Genomic DNA, 19,129 nt, shown 5'->3' with positions numbered 1-19,129 from the left:
ATACAGCTTCTTACTTATGAGTGGATGATTGTAAAAATTCATTTGTAACTCAGTTGTTACAGAATTCATAATGTATTTTAGAAGGGAAAGAAGGTACATGATGATTAGACTATAGAAGACCATTTAACATATCAAAATATACTAATACTTGAAGTACAGTTCTCTCTTAATATTGTAAAACCTACCCAATCAAGTTTAGTAATGTTTCCTTGAGAAAATGCATTAAAAAATTTGAGCAAGACACTAGGAATGCAGCATATTCTAATGCCCCATTATTTGTCTCAAATATAATCAGGTTAAATAAGTCCAACACTGCCTGTGTTTCCCACATTGTATGTTGTCTTATTCTTTTCTGACATTTTTCAGGTATGTTTATGAAGTAGTTAAAAAGTCTTGGCTTCGGTCTGGCCTTCCTGAACTGTGTGATTATTTTTGGTTTCGGTAGCTTCTTTGTCTCAATTTGCTTATGTAGAAAGAATACATTGTTAGGGTAAAGACATTGCATCCTAGTATTGTGGGAATTGAATGGGTTTACATATATGAAAGTACTGTGCAAGTGTAAAACCCTGCATAAATATTGGTATTTATCTCTAGTGGTTTGATATACTTAATTTCATCTAATCTTATTGCAATGTGTAACTGCTACATCCCTTTTGAATCTATCTTCATTTGGTTCTGCTTTCATAAATCAAAACTCTGTTTTAGATGTTAAATGAATTTAAAAGACTGGAGTGTTTTGATTAAAATTGATTATGTGCTCATGCAGACTATCAAATAAATTTTCACCATAAAGTTTTATAAATTTTCAAATACTTGTTAGACTATGTTGATTTAATCAAAGATTTCCTGGGTATTTAGAGATGAGTGATGTCACACCATAATTTACCAGATTATTGGCACTGGTCCACAAAGAAATTTTAAAAACTCCAGTCTGAAAGCTAAACATTCCCATAACAGTCTTTCTTCCACTACCCGCCTCTTCATTCTTGCAAATTAATTCCTACCCTAAAAACTTTTCTCGTAGTCTTTGAGTGGCGTTACTTTGCCTCTGACCCTTCTGTTTCTGTTATCTTTGCCACGCCACATTGGACACCTTTTGCCCTCTAACAACCATTTTCAGAGTGGAAAAATGTTCTTTAACTGTAAGAAGATAGTATTTCAGTAGGAAAGACCAATTTTGTCGGTTTATTTTTTTTGTCGACGTTTATTAAAAGTATAACTTTTTCTTTACCTTGCATAAATAATTCTGACTTTAATTGTATCAAGTTTACATATTGAACTTTTTTGAAATCAAGGCATCCACTTTAAATCAGTTTCTGTTCATTCCACTTATTTGTAGTAGAAAATCTGTTTCTTAAGTTGATGTGAATCTATTGCGTAAGTTGGGGAAGCGAATGAACTCCCATTCACTGAACTATAATAATAGCCTGTTTGAAAAATAGCCCTGTGAATCTCTTGACATATTTGTAAGTGACCTGTGTGTGATTATTGTATATGCTTTAAAGATCACTCATCTCTCTTAACTGAATACCTGTGGGGGTGTTGGGAGAAAAATGGTTATCAGTAAGTCCAAATCATGTCTAAAACAAAATGACAGAGGTGTTTAGATTATCTAGGGGCAATTAATCATGGTTACAGTAAGAAAGTAGATCTAGGGGCTTTATATTATTTAGCTACTCCACATACCAGTCATTGCAGTCAGATGCTACCTAATTATAAGCTCAGGAAGGCCATGTGACAGTAACTACCTAGGATTCCCATTTCAATTTCTCCAACTCAGTCATTTGTATATTGGCATGTTTTATCTGGAAGGATATTAAGGAAGAAAATTCTTCACAACCTGTTTATTTCAGGAAGTTAAAAAGATATAGTTTTAATAACAATACTACTTTGGAGTTACAGAATGTTTTAAAACTTTACAGAGTACTTGCGTATACACTTAACCTTGCAGTTTGGCCTTCCACTAGAATTCGTAGGTTTACTAACTAGCTTAGCTGTGAATAGTCTTGCTGCCAAAAATGGAAATGTTTGCATATTTCAGTACTTACCAATCAGGAAAATGCTTTTATGTTTTATATATCAGTGTCATTCAAATATAGTCCAATCCTTGAGTTAATGTTTTGTCTTTCTTCCAGTTGTTGGAACCTGTCTGTCACCAGCTCTTTGAATTCTATCGCAGTGGAGAGGAGCAGTTGCTTCGATTTACACTGCAGTTTCTTCCAGAACTGATTTGGTGCTACCTTGCTGTCTCCGCCAGCAGAAATGTGCACAGCAGCGGATGCATTGAAGCTCTTCTTCTAGGGGTTTACAATTTGGTTTGTATTTAATGGAGTTAACAAAATGTTTTAAAATCTAAATATCAGCAAAAATGAATACATAATAGCAACTGTTTTTCATTTTAGTAGAGCTAATGTTTGTTTTTTATTACATCAGATGACTCATACCTCATTCTCCCCAAAATAACCTTATGGAGGCTAAAGCCTGTATGGGCATACATACAATTATGTAAATACACATTTTTTACTGATTGGAGACTAAAAATCAGACCATTTAAATTCTTTTATGGAAATATTTGAAAATATCAGTGTTAAATTTTTAATTTTTTAAACTTAAAAGCCACTGTCTATAAATTGTTGTGACCGTCACAAAAAGTTTGGAGAAAAGATTTAAACTAAGATCTACCACTAATAATTGTATAAAATCTGGACTGTCTCCAGAGTTTACACCATTGATTTAATATATAGTTTGCATTACTGATAATGTTTGTATATTAAATAGTACAATATTCTAGATAGATACTTAAGGTTTGTACTTTTTTTAAATGGAAAAATAATTTAAGGGTCATTTTGTAATATGTTTTAGGACTGTGTTAATTGATTTAGAAAATGGAACTTTTTACATGAGAAAAATCAATGATAATTAAGACAAGACATCTGCATTTCAGCGTTAAAACTACATTACTTACATTTTAAGGAGAAGGTTAACTCCTAATGTTTATAAATAATGGATTATCATAGTTTAAGATTTTAATTGACTTTACAATTTCTTTCTTTTCAGGTCTTTTTTTTTTTCAGTAACAATTTATGTGTAAAAAATAAATATTTAAATTTATGTGTAAAAAATAAATATTGTGAGACATTTTCTTTTACTTTCTTTTGTTTGTAGGAAATAGTTGACAAACAGGGACATAGTAAAGTATTGAGTTTTACGATTCCATCTTTATCCAAACCATCTGTATATCATGAAGTAAGTTACATTTTTATCAAAGTAAGTTTATTGGTCCTAAGATTTGCAGTTGCTGTAAATTAGGGTTTGGTTGGTTATTGAGGTGAAAAATTTGATCAGTTCGCTAGTACCTTAAAAAGTGTAAAATTTCACACAAAGTATGTTGCTATTCCCAAAGTAAATGGGAAATCAAAATCATTAAAGTTTAAACTAAAACCTGATTGTAAAAGATCTATTAAAAGTATTAATTTTGAATATTTTTCCCTTTATCTGATGAATAAGATTAGATTTTATGTGTGTGTGTGAATTATGTATTTCTGGGGTAGAATTTTTGAGGTTAAACTATTTTGTATTTCTATTTGTGGTTTGTTTTTAGTTATTTGTTAAATCTTTGAGCAGCATACTTGGTAGGCAATCTGAATATTTCTAAGATATATGATGTTTATAGCAGTCATTCTAAATATATATATTGGTATATATATTCTAAATACCACACCTTAAACAGAATGGCTTTTTCTTTATTCACATGTCTTTGTCTTTAGCCTTCCAGCATTGGGTCCATGGCTCTGACGGAGAGCGCCCTCTCCCAGCATGGTTTGTCAAAAGTTGTGTACAGTGGACCTCACCCCCAAAGAGAGATGCTGACAGCACAGAATAGGTATACTGTGGAGACATAACCTACTATTCTACCATGCTGACTTCTAAAGAAATTATTTCAGTAGATTTATAAATAATGTTTAATGAGTTATGTATAACAAGTTTTAAAATGTTGAGTCATTTCATACAAGAGACACCCCATCTTCCCTATTTGTCACTTAGACACTTTGCTTCAGATGTCATCTGGAGCATTGAATTTTTAAGGTAATTTTCGTATAACTGTTACTTCTTTTTCTTTTTGATTTTGTATTGTTGTTGGTGTGATTATATTGGACAGGTCTGTTCTGTAACACAATATCCCTCCCCAGTGCTTGCTTAATTATAGTTGACTTCTTGGAATTCTCAAGATTTGTAAATACTCTTTGGGTTTGTTTTTAGGTTTGAAGTGTTGACATTCCTTTTGTTGTGTTACAATGCTGCCTTAACCTATATGCCCCGTGTTTCTCTTCAATCACTGTGTCAAATTTGTTCAAGGTAAATGCAAATGTTTTTAGTGTTGAAATATATGAATCTAGTATTGCTTGTTTGTTACATATCTATGTTATTTTTTGTTTAATCATTTGTTTGAAACATTAATAAGTTAATATGGAGCTCCACCTAGTCAACATACAGAAAGTTCCCTAAAGACACAATGAAGTCGCAAAAAAACACAACAAAGAGGGTAAAACTGAATAACAATTCAGTGGAAAATTTTGATGAGAAAAGACTTATACTATATAATTAAAAGTATGGAACTGTTATGACCTTTCAGTTTTTGACATGGTTTCTGTTTTGTTTGCTTTTTATCTGCCTATCTTATCTAGTTATTTTTATTGTGTTCTAATTTGGTACCAAGAAATAAGTAGGAGATACTGCTTTTTATTTTTTTATTTTTTTTGAGATACTGGTTTTAAACTTTTCTTGTTAAAAAAAAATTTAGCCAAGAACTTGGTTAAGTAAATTATGATTATTGGGTATTAATATATGCAAATATTTAAGAATTCTGATTTAAAAGAGTATTTAATGATAGTATATATGGTGTGATTTCAACATTGACTGAATATGACCAGAGTATTAATGGTAGTTATGTCTACTTGGTGGAATTATAGTTTATTGTAATTTTTTTCCTGTGTGATTTTCTGTCATTCTCTAAATTTTCTGTGTTGAACATGTTACCGTTTTTTTTGGCTGTGCTGTGAGGCTTGTGAGATCTTAGTTCCCCATTCAGGACTGAACCCACGGCCTCAGCAGTGAAAGTACTGAGTCCTAACCACTGAACCACCAGGAAGACCCTGCCTTTTTTCTTTTTTTTTTTTAAGAAAAACAAGATAGAGAAAATACCCTTTGTAATTCAAGTAAATAAGGGAAAATATAGAATTCAGGAACTTGTAAAGTAATTTTAGATTTGGCAAACTTACTTAGAAAATGTAGCTTTGGGCAGTTAATTAGAGGGAGGGTGCATAGAGCAATACTTAAAAATCAAGTCAAAACAAAACAAAAACCGTAAATTGATTCTGTTGATTAGGATAGAAAACCATGCAGGTCAAGAGGGAGAGGAAGGTAACAAGGCAGGGGGATTATTAGAGAAGATAGAGAAGCAGAGAGCCGTTCAACTGTTTCCTGAAGTGAAGCATAATTTCATTGCCTGCCCCTTGGAGGATGGTACCAATGTGCCATCGCTCTCAATTACTTATTCTTCTAATATGTTTCTTGTTTTAACCATTTTAAAGGCAGAAGTGCCCAGGGTTTTTGAATTTCACAGATTTATAAAATTTCAGAAAAGCTGAAGTGGGTATTTACATAATGTTGCCAACTTTTGTCAAGTCATTGTGTTATAAATATCTTACATCAACATTATTTAATGAAAAGAGAATATTTTTACACCCAAAAAGGGTAGAGTGGAAGGCAAGGACAAAAATTCATAAGTTAAAAGTGGGATGTTTCGCACTTTTCATTTCTAATTTCAGTATGGTCCAGTGAAAATGTTACACACTAAAATGAGTGTAAGAACCAGCACTTCAGAAACATTGGCTTAAGAGGTAACTCGGAACTTTCACTTGTGGAACTTAAACACACTATTCTAAAGCAGTGTCTTAGGTGGTAGGACCCAGGGAGATGTGTGTGTGTGCACGTGTGTGTACATACAGATGTTCTACTACAGCCTCCTAAATAAGATCCACTGTTGATGTTTTACTGAAATTACTGATGACAAAGTTAGGAAAAAAATGTGTTGCTGCTGCTGCTGCTGCTGCTGCTAAGTCACTTCAGTCGTGTCCGACTCTGTTCGATCCCATAGACGGCAGCCCACCAGGCTCCCCCGTCCCTGGGATTCTCCAGGCAAGAACACTGGAGTGGGTTGCCATTTCCTTCTCCAATGCATGAAAGTGAAAAGTGAAAGTGAAGTCACTCAGTCGTATCTGACTCTTAGCAACCCCATGGACTGCAGCCTACCAGGCTCCTCCATCCATGGGATTTTCCAGGCAAGAGTACTGAAGTAGGGTGCCATCACCTTCTCCTGTCACAGGTCCTGTGTAACTCCAACGGGCTGTTTTCTAATATAATTACTTTTATCTTCTGGATAGAAAATAGCTAGTATATCAAGTTTACCTAACCAGGAAATTAGATAACCTTTTTTAAGAATACAAATGGGGCTGATTTTGAAAACAAAGAGAAACACAGATTACTTTAAAACTGTCTACAGGATATTGGCCAAAGAATATTTTAGTAGAAACGTATTAGATTAACTCTGTGCCACAAGAAAACTCATATGTATATTCACCAGCTATAAGAAAATGAAGGAGGAAAGAGATTTATGTAATTCAAAAGACTTAAAAATATTTAAAAATGCTAACTCTTACGGCACAGAACATTCATAATAGGATCTCTATCAGACTTATCATTTCCATCTTTTTTAGTTTGCTTTTGTTTTTATTTTAGATTCTCTATTATTGCATGATTTCAAATCTATTTCTCTTAATCCCTCATTTCCTTAATCATTTATCAAATATTCTAATTAAGGTGTACATTTTTTAAAAATGTATAGATAAAAGTTAGAAAGCACTAGTGGGCTTCCCTGGTGGCTCAGACAGTAAAGAGTCCACCTGCAAGGAAACCCATTCCAGTGTTCTTGCTTGGAGAATCCCCATGCATAGAGGAGCCTGGCAGGCTACAGTCCATGGCGTTGCCGAGTCAGACACAACTGAGTGACTAAGCACACAGTATCTAATCAAGCAAAGCCTAGTTTATAGCTAGGGAAGGGAAATTGGTTATAGAACTGACGTGATAAGTTTTAAGTGATTATGATAGTTAAAGTATAAGAGCTTCCTGTTGATCTTAGTCCTAATGCAGATTTTCAAGTGATCACACTGTGCTATGGCTAATCAAGTCATCTTGGCCCTGTAGCAGTTGTTTCAGATTGCTGCTTAGTTTGGATGTTGTTGATGATTATGCAAAATGATTGACTAGGCTATCTAAGAGGACAGATTCATAATACAGCCATAAAAATTTCTTGGAATATATGTAGGTTCCGTGACAGATGTGTTCTGTTCTATTTTTAACCTTCTGATTATAATGAGTTGTGTAATTAAAACAATCCTGGATACTTCCCACCCTCCACTTATCTATTCTACTGGGCAAAAATCTGTTCAGTTAACTCTAAGCTTTGCTTCTTGATTCAGATTGATGGCCAGTTTAATGCTTGTGTTTTCCTCATATGTAGTGTGCACAGACCACTGGAAGGGGAGATCTGAAAGGAGGCTAGATTGAGCTAGATTGAATGAGTTTTAGTCAACAGGTTTTTATCTTGTACTACCTACTTGATGGACAAGAGTTTGGGTGATCTCTGGGAGTTGTTGATGGACAGGGAGGCTTGGCGTGCTCCAGTTCATGGGGTCGCAAAGAGTTGGACACGGCTGAGTGACTGAACTGAACTGAGTACTAAATATTACATTGTTTTTGTTTAGTTGCTAAGTCACGTCTGGCTCTTTTGCGACCCTATGAGCTATAGCCCGCCAGGTTCCTCTGTCCATCAATTTCCCAGGCAAGAATACTAGAGTGAGTTGCCATGTCCTTCTCCAGGGGATCTTCCTGACCCAGGGATCTAACCTACATCTCCTGCATTGCAGGAGAGTTCTTTACCACTGAGCCACCAAGGAAGCCCAAATAGTACATATGACCCTCCTAAAAGCAACATAGCCACCAATTCTACAGATAAGTTTTATTAGTATATGCCTAAGTCTTGTAAATTTGTGAAAATATTTTTCTTTTCTTTGAGCATCTCTTTTAATACAAGTGTGTTTAATAAATGGCTTATCTTGACTTTTGATGTTGAATATAAATATTAAACATGAAAAACTATACTAAGCTATAAGTTAAATTCTCCCCAAAATCAGCAACTGTCCTGATTTTGTTCACTTAGTGAGTTACCTCACTGAGTAACTTGAATATGTACTGCTAGGGATTCTTGATCTGTGTGTTTTTTCCTATATGAACAGTCCTCATTTCTAAGTCAGCCTTCTGATCACCTAATAGATTTGTTCTTGTTTTATGTCTATTAAGGACACCTTTGTGCAAAGAAACCATCCTGTGGATTAATTTTTGTGACTAATAAAAAGAGAGAGGGGGAGGACAGGCTCCTAGCACAGTGTATACCACTTTGTCATCATTCAGTTAAGGACAGCTATTATGTATTGTGCCCCAGTGATGAACACACATTTTCATTGTAGATGCACAGACGCGCTTTCTTTTTTCCCACCTGTTTGAAGTTAATATTCGTTCTAGAGCATACCTTATACTAGGTCATTCCTTGTTGAAGGAACCTACAGTTGACTTTTCACTGCTTATTATTTAATTTGTAAACCTTTCTGCCTTTATAAATCTTCTTCATCCTTCCTTTACAACCGATTTGAAATAATTTTTCCTCCAACAACTTTAGTACTAGTTTTGTATATGGTATTCTCTTTAGGAAAATGAGAGAAGATGCAGCCTTTGCTGCTGCTGCTAAGTCGCTTCAGTTGTGTCCGACTTTGTGCGACCCCATAGATGGCAGCCCACCAGGCTCCCCGACTCCTGGGATTCTCCAGGCAAGAACACTGGAGTGGGTTGCCATTTCCTTCTCCAGTGCATGAAAGTGAAAAGTGAAAGTGAATTCGCTCAGTTGTGTCCGACTCTTAGCGACCCCATGGACTGCAGCCTACCAGGCTCCTCCATCCATGGGATTTTCCAGGCAAGAGTACTGGAGTAAGGTGCCATGCAGCCTTTACTAGGCTGCTAATTTCAAAGAGCATGAGAAAAGAAAAATGCTTATTGCTATATAGGTAATTCTTCCATTTTCTCTTTTCTCCCTTAGTCTTCCACTTTTCTACTCTCCTGGCCTTCTCTTCACCTCCACTCTAACTATTTAAAAAGCAGAGCAGAAAAGGAAGAAGTTTTGAAATTGGTTAGTTTTATGTCATAGTCTATGTTTTATCCAAGTAGATATGGAATAGAACTGGACAGAATTTTAAATATTTCTCAAGCTAAAAAATAGAAAAATTATTGTTTCCCTTTTTTTCTAACTAGTTTCTACTCATTGGTCTGATGATCTAATGATGGTAGTTAATCTATTTTTTTTTTCCTACTTTAAGTTCTAAATAAATAGTCTCTCCAGTCAGTCCCACTGGAATTCGACTTTCTAATCATTTTGTGGTTTGTAATTCAGTATGTTGACAACAATCTCACAAGTTTTCTTTCAGTCTAAGAATGAGATACTAAGTGTCTCTCAACAGAGAATGAGAATCATGGCAGTAATTTCCCTCACTGACAAATTGATCCTTAGATCTTCTCCCCAAAATATGTTGACAAAATATGCCTTCCAAAAGGAATTTAATTTTATCACGGTTTATGAATTTGGGAGGTATCTATATGTGACCATGTTGTTGTTGTTTAGTCGTTCAGTTGTGTTCAACTCTTTTGCAACCCCGTGGACTGTAGCCCACCAGGCTCCTCTGTCCATGGGATTTTCCAGACAAGAATACTGGAGGTGGCTGCCATTTCCTTCTCCAGGGAATCTTCCTGATCTAGGGATCAAACTTGCATCTCCTGCATTGGCAGGTCGATTCTTTACCATTGAACCACCAGGGAAGCCCATATGTGACCGTAGAGTAAGTTTAATACCGCAGTAGGGGTTAGGTCACTCAACTGTTCTTTTGTAAGGTTGAGTTCTTATGTTTTGGATTTGTAAAGGGAAATCACATAACTTCAGGATAACCCTCTAATGCATAATGCATAGAAGAGTCAAGCATTCATGTGACATGTAGCTTTATTGTTGGTTTTTGCTTTGTTATATATCTTATGTAAATTCAGTAAAAATAAAATAAAATCTATGCAGAAAGAATATCTTTGAAGAGCAATCAGAGTACTGAAGAGTAAATCAGAATTCTTAGGTATTTTAAAAAAAAGAATGGAGAAGAGAAAGTAAACAGATGCCATTATCAGTTAATGCTGCAGCTGTTAGGACTAGATTATTTTGGATGTCGCTAAATGTCATCTCCTTGGAGTTGTCTTCCATTATCATCTTTTCTATATAGTAGCATTTTCCTATCTGCCCCAGTTTATTTCCTTTTAGTGCTTATAACACTGTTATTACCTTGTTTGTTCATTTGGCATAGCCTGTCAACTGCTGGGATATCATGACATCAGGAACTTTGATTTTTTTCACTGCTATCTGCTCAGAGTTCAAGAGAAAGGCCTGGCATACAGTAAAACTTAGTAGCTATTTGTTCAGTAAATGAATGAAAGATGATCTCTTCCACTTGAGATTTGGGATCCGATAAGTACAGTTACAATTAAAGGAAATAATTCAGTTTTAATTTGTTTTAAATCTTTCATTGATAAACGAAAAATTCTGTGAAGTTTTAGTAGCTATTAAAAACTATCAGCTAAAAAACAAACCAAAACCCCTAATGTCTATGATCTCAATGTTTGTATTCCCATCCACCCTCAGATTCTTATGTTGGAAGCTTAATGTCCAATGTTATGGTACTAGGAGGTTGGGCCTTTGAGGGGTTCCTCGGTCATTCATGAGGATCCCTCATGAATGGTGTTAATATTCTTAGCCAAGAGATACCACAGATCTCCCCCCACCTTCTGTCATGTGAGGATATGGCAAGAAGTCTGCAGCCTTGAAGAGGGCCCTTACCCAACCATGCTGGCACCCTGATTGTGACTTTAGCCTCCAGAACTATGAAAAATAAATTTCTATTGTTCATAAGCCACTCAGTCTGTTGTATTTTGTTACAGCAGCCCAAATGGACTAAGACACTTAACTGTCTGCATTTCTGAATAAAGAAGTAAATAAACCCTCTAATACATGACTGCTTATCTCCTTGGGTAGCTAGTAGAGAAAATGAGAAGGCCTAGATTCCTATATCTTGCCTGAATTGAGAGATCTGGATCTCTAGTTCTTACCTGAAGTAAATTTAACAGTTGGTTGACCATCCTAGAGCCAAGGCAAGGTTGTTTTAAAAAAAAAAAAACAACAACTGTGTAATAATAACAGTAAATGATTTTGACCATATTTTCTTTTCTAAACCATATACTTTTCCCCGTTTTCTAAACCTATGCATCTGATTCAGTAAACATCATTAAAATGTTCCATAAATACCTTATGAAAGTTAGAATTCTTTCTCTTGTAACTGACTGATATCTGCATAAAACTGCATTATATCATCGGGAAAGTTTTTGGCTCCTAGTACTTAGAGAAGATTTCTGAAAATCCCTTGGACAGCAGGGAGATCAAACCAGTCAATCTTAAGGGAAATCAACCCTGAATATTTGTTGGAAGGATTGATGCTGAAGCTGAAGAAGCTTCAGTATTTTGGTCATCTGATGAGAACAGCTGACATATTGGAAAAGACCCTGATGCTGGGAAACATTGAGGGCAGAAGGAGAAGAGGGCATCAGAGGATTAGATGGCTGGATGGCATCACCAATGCAATGGATATGAACTTGGGCAAACTTCGGGAGATGGTGAGGGACAGGGAGGCCTGGCATGCTGCTGTCCATGAGATCGCAATGAGTCAGACCCGACTGGGGAACTGAATGACAACAACTTGGGAAAAGCAGAGATAGAACTGACCTCAGGGTCAACTAGATTCAGAGGCTCAAATGATGTTAAGTTATCATCTGTTGGATTGTACATTTTTTTTTTTTTTTCTGACGATAGGCTTCTTTTGTGTGGTAAGAGCAGTGACTATAGGCAGCTAAAAACTGACATTGTCTACCTTTAGTGAACTCAGAAAAAAGAACGTCTCTCCCAGGTTCACTGTGAAAAACAGTCCAGCCCAAGCTTCTGATCTTGCTGTCTGAGGCTTGAGTAAACCCTTCTAGGGCCAAGTTGTGTAGCAGTATCGTTGGAAGAATATGTATCAGTTTAAATATTGGTTTGACTGTTTTAACAGAAATAACAGTAACTTAAAGTAGCTATTCACTTTCTTTCACATAAAATCCCAAGCTAATAGATGGTCTGAGGACAGATTGGCTCTGTTTCTAAAGTGTTCATGCTCCTTCTTTCTTGGGATTCTACATTCTCTCCACTGTCCCTCTTGTCTGTATGGTGATGGCTCACTGCTATTACATCTGCCTTCTATCCTGAAAGTAGGGAGAGAGTGGAAGGCAAGCAGCTGCTTTTTAAGGGTACAACCCAGAAGTCGCACCACTTCAGTTAACAAACCACTGTCTAGAACTAGTCACATGATCAGACTTATGCTAGGAAGGCTAGAGAATATGGGTTCCATCAGGTAGCCGTTGTTCTAGCTAAAACTGGCTGGGGAGTGCGGAGGGGTGTGTGCCTTTATATACGTTGTTAGAAGGAAGAAGGGAACGATCTTAGAGTAGCGATCTCTTGTCACAGGCAGTGTTATTGGCAGCCTCACCATAATCACATGGCTATACTTGATTTTATAGGGGAGGACTAGTTCCTAAAGGTAAGAGGGAAAAGGGATTATTAATGGAAGATACTGGAGGTGGAGGAGAGAACATGACAGACAAAAGTGACACCTGTATCATATACCTAAAAATAAACATATCTGAAACTTAGCATCTTCCCAAACAGTATGTGATATTTGTCAAATTGATTTAATGGCTGCCAGCCAGTCAGCTATCCAAACTAAATGTAGGGCTAATTAATTACACATTTCTCTTATTCTTTCCTTCTCAATCCCTGTTGATACTTAATTGATGTGAGTCCAGTCCCACCGATTCTCCTTCTCCCCACAATTACTTCTTTAGTTCAGGCTCCCTTTCTCCCACTCATGGGGTATTTTGACACTCTCCTCTCTAGTCTCCCAAGATAGCCTGGGTGATATCAAAAGACCAGTCTGATCACGTCAAACCCTTGCTTAAAACAACAAAACAAAAATCTTAGTTGCTTCCCTTTGCCTTCATGATAAAGCGCAGCAAATTATAAAATGCTCTGACTCCTAACCAGCTAGCTTCTCTTACTTTTTAGTGTCCTAGCATTCTATTCCTACTAAAATTCTACCAGTCTCCTCAGTATCACAGTGTTTCATCTTTCTCTGGTTTTGCCCTTTACTGTATTTTCACCTAGGGCTTCCCTGGTGGCTCAGTGGTAAAGAATCTGCCTCCAATGCCAGAGACATGGGTCCAGTCCCTGGGTTGGGAAGATCCCCTGGAGAAGGAAATGGCAACCCACTTCAGTATTCTTTCCTGGGAAATCCAAATACCGCTTTTTCTTCAAGGGGCTTCCCTGGTGGCTCAGATGATGAAGAATCCGCCTGCATTGGGAGACTTGGGTTCAGTCCCTGAGTTGGGAAGATCCCCTGGAGGAGGGCATGGCAACCAGTCCAGTATTCTTGCCTGGAGAATCCCCATGGACAGAGGAGCCTGGCAGGCTGCAATCCCTGGGGTTGCAAAGAGTTGGAAGTGACTGAGCAACTAAGTACACATGTAGTTCAAAGAAATCTCTTTTTGGAAAGCTTTCTCTGACCCTCTACTTCTTCCACTAGCATTTACTTCTCTCTCCTTTTTCTACCTCTGTCACTTAGTCATTGCAAATATTTGTTTACTACAGTCTTTTTCATTTGATTATGAATCCCTGTGGGAACTATATCTTTTATCTATATCCCTAGTGTCTGACACAATATAAATCCTTAATAAGTATTTATTGAATGAATAAATGAATTGAGAAATCTTATCTTTCACATAGTGGTTCTCAGTTATTTACTACCATCCCTATCGTAAAGGAGTAAAGTGTAAGAAGAAATTGTTCTAAGTTTGCTTCTTTAGGTAATAAGAGTAGGAGGAGTCTCTTTTCTAATTTGCCTATTAGTTCAGTTCAGTTCAGTCGCTCAGTCATGTCTGACTCTTTGCGACCCCATGAATCGCAGCACGCCAGGCCTCCCTGTCCATCACCAACTCCCGGAGTTCACTCAGACTCACGTCCGTAGAGTCAGTGATACCATCCAGCCATCTCATCCTCTGTCATCCCCTTCTCCTCCTGCCCCCAATCCCTCCCAGCATCAGAGTCTTTCCCAATGAGTCAACTCTTTGCATGAGGTGGCCAAAGTACTGGAATTTCAGCTTCAGCATCATTCCCTCCAAAGAAATCCCAGGGCTGATCTCCTTCAGAATGGACTGGTTGGATCTCCTTGCAGTCCAAGGGACTCTCAAGAGTCTTCTCCAACACCACAGATCAAAAGCATCAATTCTTCAGCGCTCAGCCTTCTTCACAGTCCAGCTCTCACATCCATACATGACCACTGGAAAAACCATAGCCTTGATTAGACGGATCTTTGTTGGCAAAGTAATGTCTCTGCTTTTGAATATGCTATCTAGGTTGGTCATAACTTTCCTTCCAAGGAGTAAGTGTCTTTTAATTTCATGGCTGCAGTCACCATCTGCAGTGATTTGGGAGCCCAAAAAAAGAAAGTCTGACACTGTTTCCACTGTTTCCCCATCTATTTGCCATGAAGTGATGGGACCAGATGCCGTGATGTTCGTTTTCTGAATGTTGAGCTTTAAGCCAACTTTTTCACTCTCCACTTTCACTTTCATCAAGAGGCTTTAAAAAAAAAAAAGGCTTTTTAGTTCCTCTTCACTTTCTGCCATAAGGGTGGTGTCATCTGCATATCTGTTTTTATAATATAAAACAAAATTTGAGTTGTTTTATTTCATGTAGAGTTGATTTTTCTGAGCTTATCTCAGGCTGCTATAACAAAATACTGAAGATTGAGTGGCTTAAACAATAGTTCTGGAGGCTGGGAAATCCAAGGTGAAGATGCCAGATTTGGTTCCAGGCAAAGGCCCTGTTCCTACCTTACAGGTGACCAACCACCTTCACATGGCTGAGCATTCTCTGGCCTCTCTCACTCTTTTTATAAGGTCACTAATCCAGTAATGGTCCCCACCCTCATGACCTAGTTACTCTCAGGGTGTCCCATGTTCAAAACCATCATACTGGGGAATTAGGGCTTCAACATACAAATTTTGAGGGAAAGGAAACATTCCATTTTTAAGTATCCCTGCTCCCTCCTACACTTGGTTCTAAAGAATTTTAAGATCCTGTCAATATCAAATGAATTTATATTTATTCTTTAAAGTTGCTTTGAATAAATGATATCGTCAAGGGGGCATTTTTTGAAGTTGTCTGTAGTATACTTGGACATGTTTAAGTGAAGGCTTAGATTTATTGAGTAGACGGAATATTAAGTTCCAAGTAGTAATTGAGTGGAGGGGTAAATTACAGGCTGTTTTCTAGTACTGTATTAAGTGAAGGTTGTGCTGGTGGTTGACGAGGTGATGGGGTGGTGTTGAGAGGTGGGCAAAAATGAGTAAAGGGAGTGAAAATGTACACACTTCTAGTTTTGAAATAAGTAAGTCCGGGTATGTAATATACATCATAGTGACTACAGTTAATACTGTACTGCATGTTTAAAAGTTGCAAAGAGAATAAATCTTAAAAGTTCTTACCACAGGAAAAAATTTGTAACTGTGTGTGATGGATGTTAACTAGACTTATTATGTGATCAGTATGCCATATATACAAATATCCAAACATTTTATGGTATATCTTTGAAATAATATGGCTATATCTCAAGAAAGAATAATAAAGTAAATATTAAATCAGATAATAAAGCAAAAAAAAAAAAGTGAGGGCTGTGTTGTATCAGTCACACCATATTATGAGAAAACAACTGGTTTCCAATTTTATTAGAGATAGAAGCTTAGTGTTTATTTAAAAGCAGTGCATGTGGATTATAGAATTAGAAAATACATAAAAATATAGAGAAGAAAATAGAAAACTCTGTGTCCTTGTATATGATTATTTTACAGTGATACATGCCTTTCACCTACTTGTTTGTTACAAAATGGGATAGGATACATGTGTTTATAATTTTTTCCCTGTCATTTAAATTGACTTTCAAAACATGTTTATTCTCTGTCCCCAGGGTTAGACTTTGAGGTGGCTGCGTATTTACTAAACTAAATACTCTTTAAGTATTCTTTACTAAAGACTAATGCTTATTGTAGATTCTTTCAAAAATGTTAGTAAAATCTATTGGTCTGTAAGATTCTACCTTTGGTGTCATGTTTAGACATGTGAAAACTAGTATTTTATGTTTTATTTATGGTATTTTAACAAATTTCAGTCCATCTGAAATTTATTAAGATGTACTGTATGAAGTTTGAGTATAATTTTAGAATAATTTTTTGGAGCCTGCAGTTTGTGTCAAGAACTTTGTCAGGAATAGAGAGGATCTTATCACTGATCTATTCATGCTAAATAGCACTGAGTTTCATGTTTTTTATGATAACCAAAAATCATTAATAATATGATCAATAATAATGATTGAACAGAATTAGTGAACTAACTCTGAGAATCTAGTTCACTTATATTTTAACATACCCCTAGCTTTCTACACTTTTTTCTAGTCTTACTTCCTCAGGAAAATGTTCTAGACAAATGTTCTGTTTTGAAAGATTCCTTGTTTCATTGCTATTTGGTTTGTAATGAGAGCATACCTTGTACATTGTTAACTTACAGATGTTAAAAAATATATTATCTATATTTTTACTAATTTTGCAAATATATTTATTTTGGTCTTTCTAGAATCTGTGTTTGTGGATATCCTCGGCAACATGTAAGAAAATACAAAGGTATAAGTAGCAGGGTACCTGTTTCTTCAGGATTCATGGTGCAAATGTTAACAGGAATTTATTTTGCCTTGTAAGTTTATTTCATATACAAAGTTAACCTTTAATCTCTTTGGAAAACTATAGTCTTATTTTATTGTTACTGTATTATAATCTCAATAATCAGCATATTTTTGTGAAAATATGAATCAATATCCTAATAAGTTTTATTATTTAAAATAAATCTTTTAATATTCTAAAGAATTTGTAACCAACTAAACACTTTGTTGTCTTTAATTAAAGGACAGAATGAAAATTATTGATACCTAAATACACTCACAATTTCTTTCGTCATTACTTTTTTTTTTTGCTGTAATTTCCAAATAGCATTTTTCCCTAATGAATATCTTTTTTCCATTTCCAGAAATTAATTTTAATTATTTTCCCTAATGAATATCTTTTTTCCATTTCCAGAAAATTTTAATTATTGACATCTTAAAGTCTTTTTTATCACAAAGTTTATTATGAATATGCTGCTGATTTTTAAAATCAACGATATCTTGTTTGTTGCTTTAGGTGTTAATACTTTTCCTTGAACCTGATCTTTTACTTTATAATTCTCTTACTATATATGTTATATTCACTTGATACCCTAATTTTCCCCAGTAGATTATAAACTTCTTCCTTTTTTTTTTTTTTCCGTTTGGCCACACGACACAGCTTGTGGAACCTTAGTGCCCTGACCAGGAATCTAACCCACGTCCCCTGTGTTGGGGAAGCATGGAGTCTTAACCACTGGACTGTCAGGGAAGTCCTGGTTATGAGCTTCGTAACTGAAGGAAGAATTTATGATCTTTGGACCAAATCTGATCTGCTCCCTTTAAAGAAAAAAGTTTTATTGAAATGCAGTGACATTCGTTTATGTATTGTCTGTGGCTGCTTTTGTGTTACAGTGACAGAGCTGACCCCACGAACCTAAAACATTTATTATCTGGCCCTTTAGGAAAAATTTTGTTGACTTGTGTTAGACCGGTAATATTGTTCCAAAGCTCTTGGATGTTCTGATCTATTTTACTTTTTCTCTTTTTGGCTGTGTTTCTGATTGAGTAATTTCTGTTGATATGTCTTCATGTTCCTTGATTCTTTCCTTGACTGTGTTAAATCTACTAATAAGCCCACTGAGCGCATTCTTTATTTCTAGCCTTTTCATTTGGCTTTTTCTTATAGTTCCTCTCTCTGCTAAACTATCCATCTATTCATGCATGTTGCCCCTCTTTTCCACTAGAGACTTTAATATATTAATCTTAGTTATTTCATTTCCCCCAGTAACTGTAGCATTTGAATTCGGTTCTGTTGTTCTTTGTCTCTTGACAGTGGGTTGTTTTGCTTTTGGCTTTTTGTGTGCTTTGTACTATTTGACCATCATTTTGTTCACGAGTAGAACAGTAGAGACTGAGGTAAATATTATTTATGCCTAGAAATGGATATGCCTCTTTTCTAGTATATTAGTAGAGTTATTATAGACAGGAATGAGCTGGGACTGGATTTCATTGTTGCTTAGCAGCAGCAGCAGCAGCATGGTTACCTATATCGTACCATCTACTTCAGATTCCTTTTATGTTACCTGGTACTTACAGCTGGAGAGTTTCTCCTTAATATTCTTGCTCTATCCTTTCAGCTTTCCCGGTATGTCTGTACCTCAGAGAGGGTCTCTCTCCATGTTCTTGCCTCTCCTTTAGCAGCAGAGTGCTGTTGCATGTTTCTAAATATGTACTAGCCTGTTCGGTGGGGAGGAGGAAGTGGTATTTTCTGGTGTTTTGGTCTAGTCTCATTTCTAAGCAGGCCTTAAGTCCTTGCTTATCAGGGTAGGAGATCCTCAGTGGTCCTGACTCTCCCCTGCAGGTAGAGTTTTTTTCTTTTTCTCCCCTTCACAGCCAGAGTTGGTCTTTGCCTCTGCCCTTGGGGTGAAATGGTTTGCTGGTCTTCCCTAAAGGCTTTAAACTTTTGTTCTACTGAAAGGGTCTGGCTGGCCCTTAGTGCCTTTTCGACTGTGGTGGCCATTCTTTTCCTTCAGGCCTACACTGCCAAGAGCAGCGTTCTCTGGTTCCCTGCTTTGTGCTTAGCTTTTCTTATGAGT

At 36.3% G+C, this 19,129-nt stretch overlaps 1 protein-coding gene across 6 annotated transcripts in view; it reads left to right on the top strand.

Moving 5' to 3' along the window:
• HYCC1 (hyccin PI4KA lipid kinase complex subunit 1) overlaps positions 1-19,129 on the top strand; it is a 214,983-nt gene that overhangs the window by 173,275 nt on the left and 22,579 nt on the right. For all 6 annotated transcript variants that reach the window (XM_070787595.1, XM_070787592.1, XM_070787594.1 and 3 more), the window contains 5 exons: positions 2,136-2,315; positions 3,166-3,246; positions 3,768-3,883; positions 4,261-4,356; positions 16,970-17,086. In XM_070787595.1, coding sequence (XP_070643696.1) covers positions 2,136-2,315; positions 3,166-3,246; positions 3,768-3,883; positions 4,261-4,356; positions 16,970-17,086 — 590 coding nt within the window. The remainder of the gene's footprint in view (positions 1-2,135; positions 2,316-3,165; positions 3,247-3,767; positions 3,884-4,260; positions 4,357-16,969; positions 17,087-19,129) is intronic.

This window comes from Bos indicus, chromosome 4, assembly GCF_029378745.1.
Source record: "Bos indicus isolate NIAB-ARS_2022 breed Sahiwal x Tharparkar chromosome 4, NIAB-ARS_B.indTharparkar_mat_pri_1.0, whole genome shotgun sequence".
Taxonomy (NCBI): Eukaryota; Metazoa; Chordata; class Mammalia; order Artiodactyla; family Bovidae; genus Bos; species Bos indicus.
The sequence above is the reverse complement of the archived record's forward strand: the minus strand, read 5'-3'. Positions and strand labels throughout refer to the sequence as shown.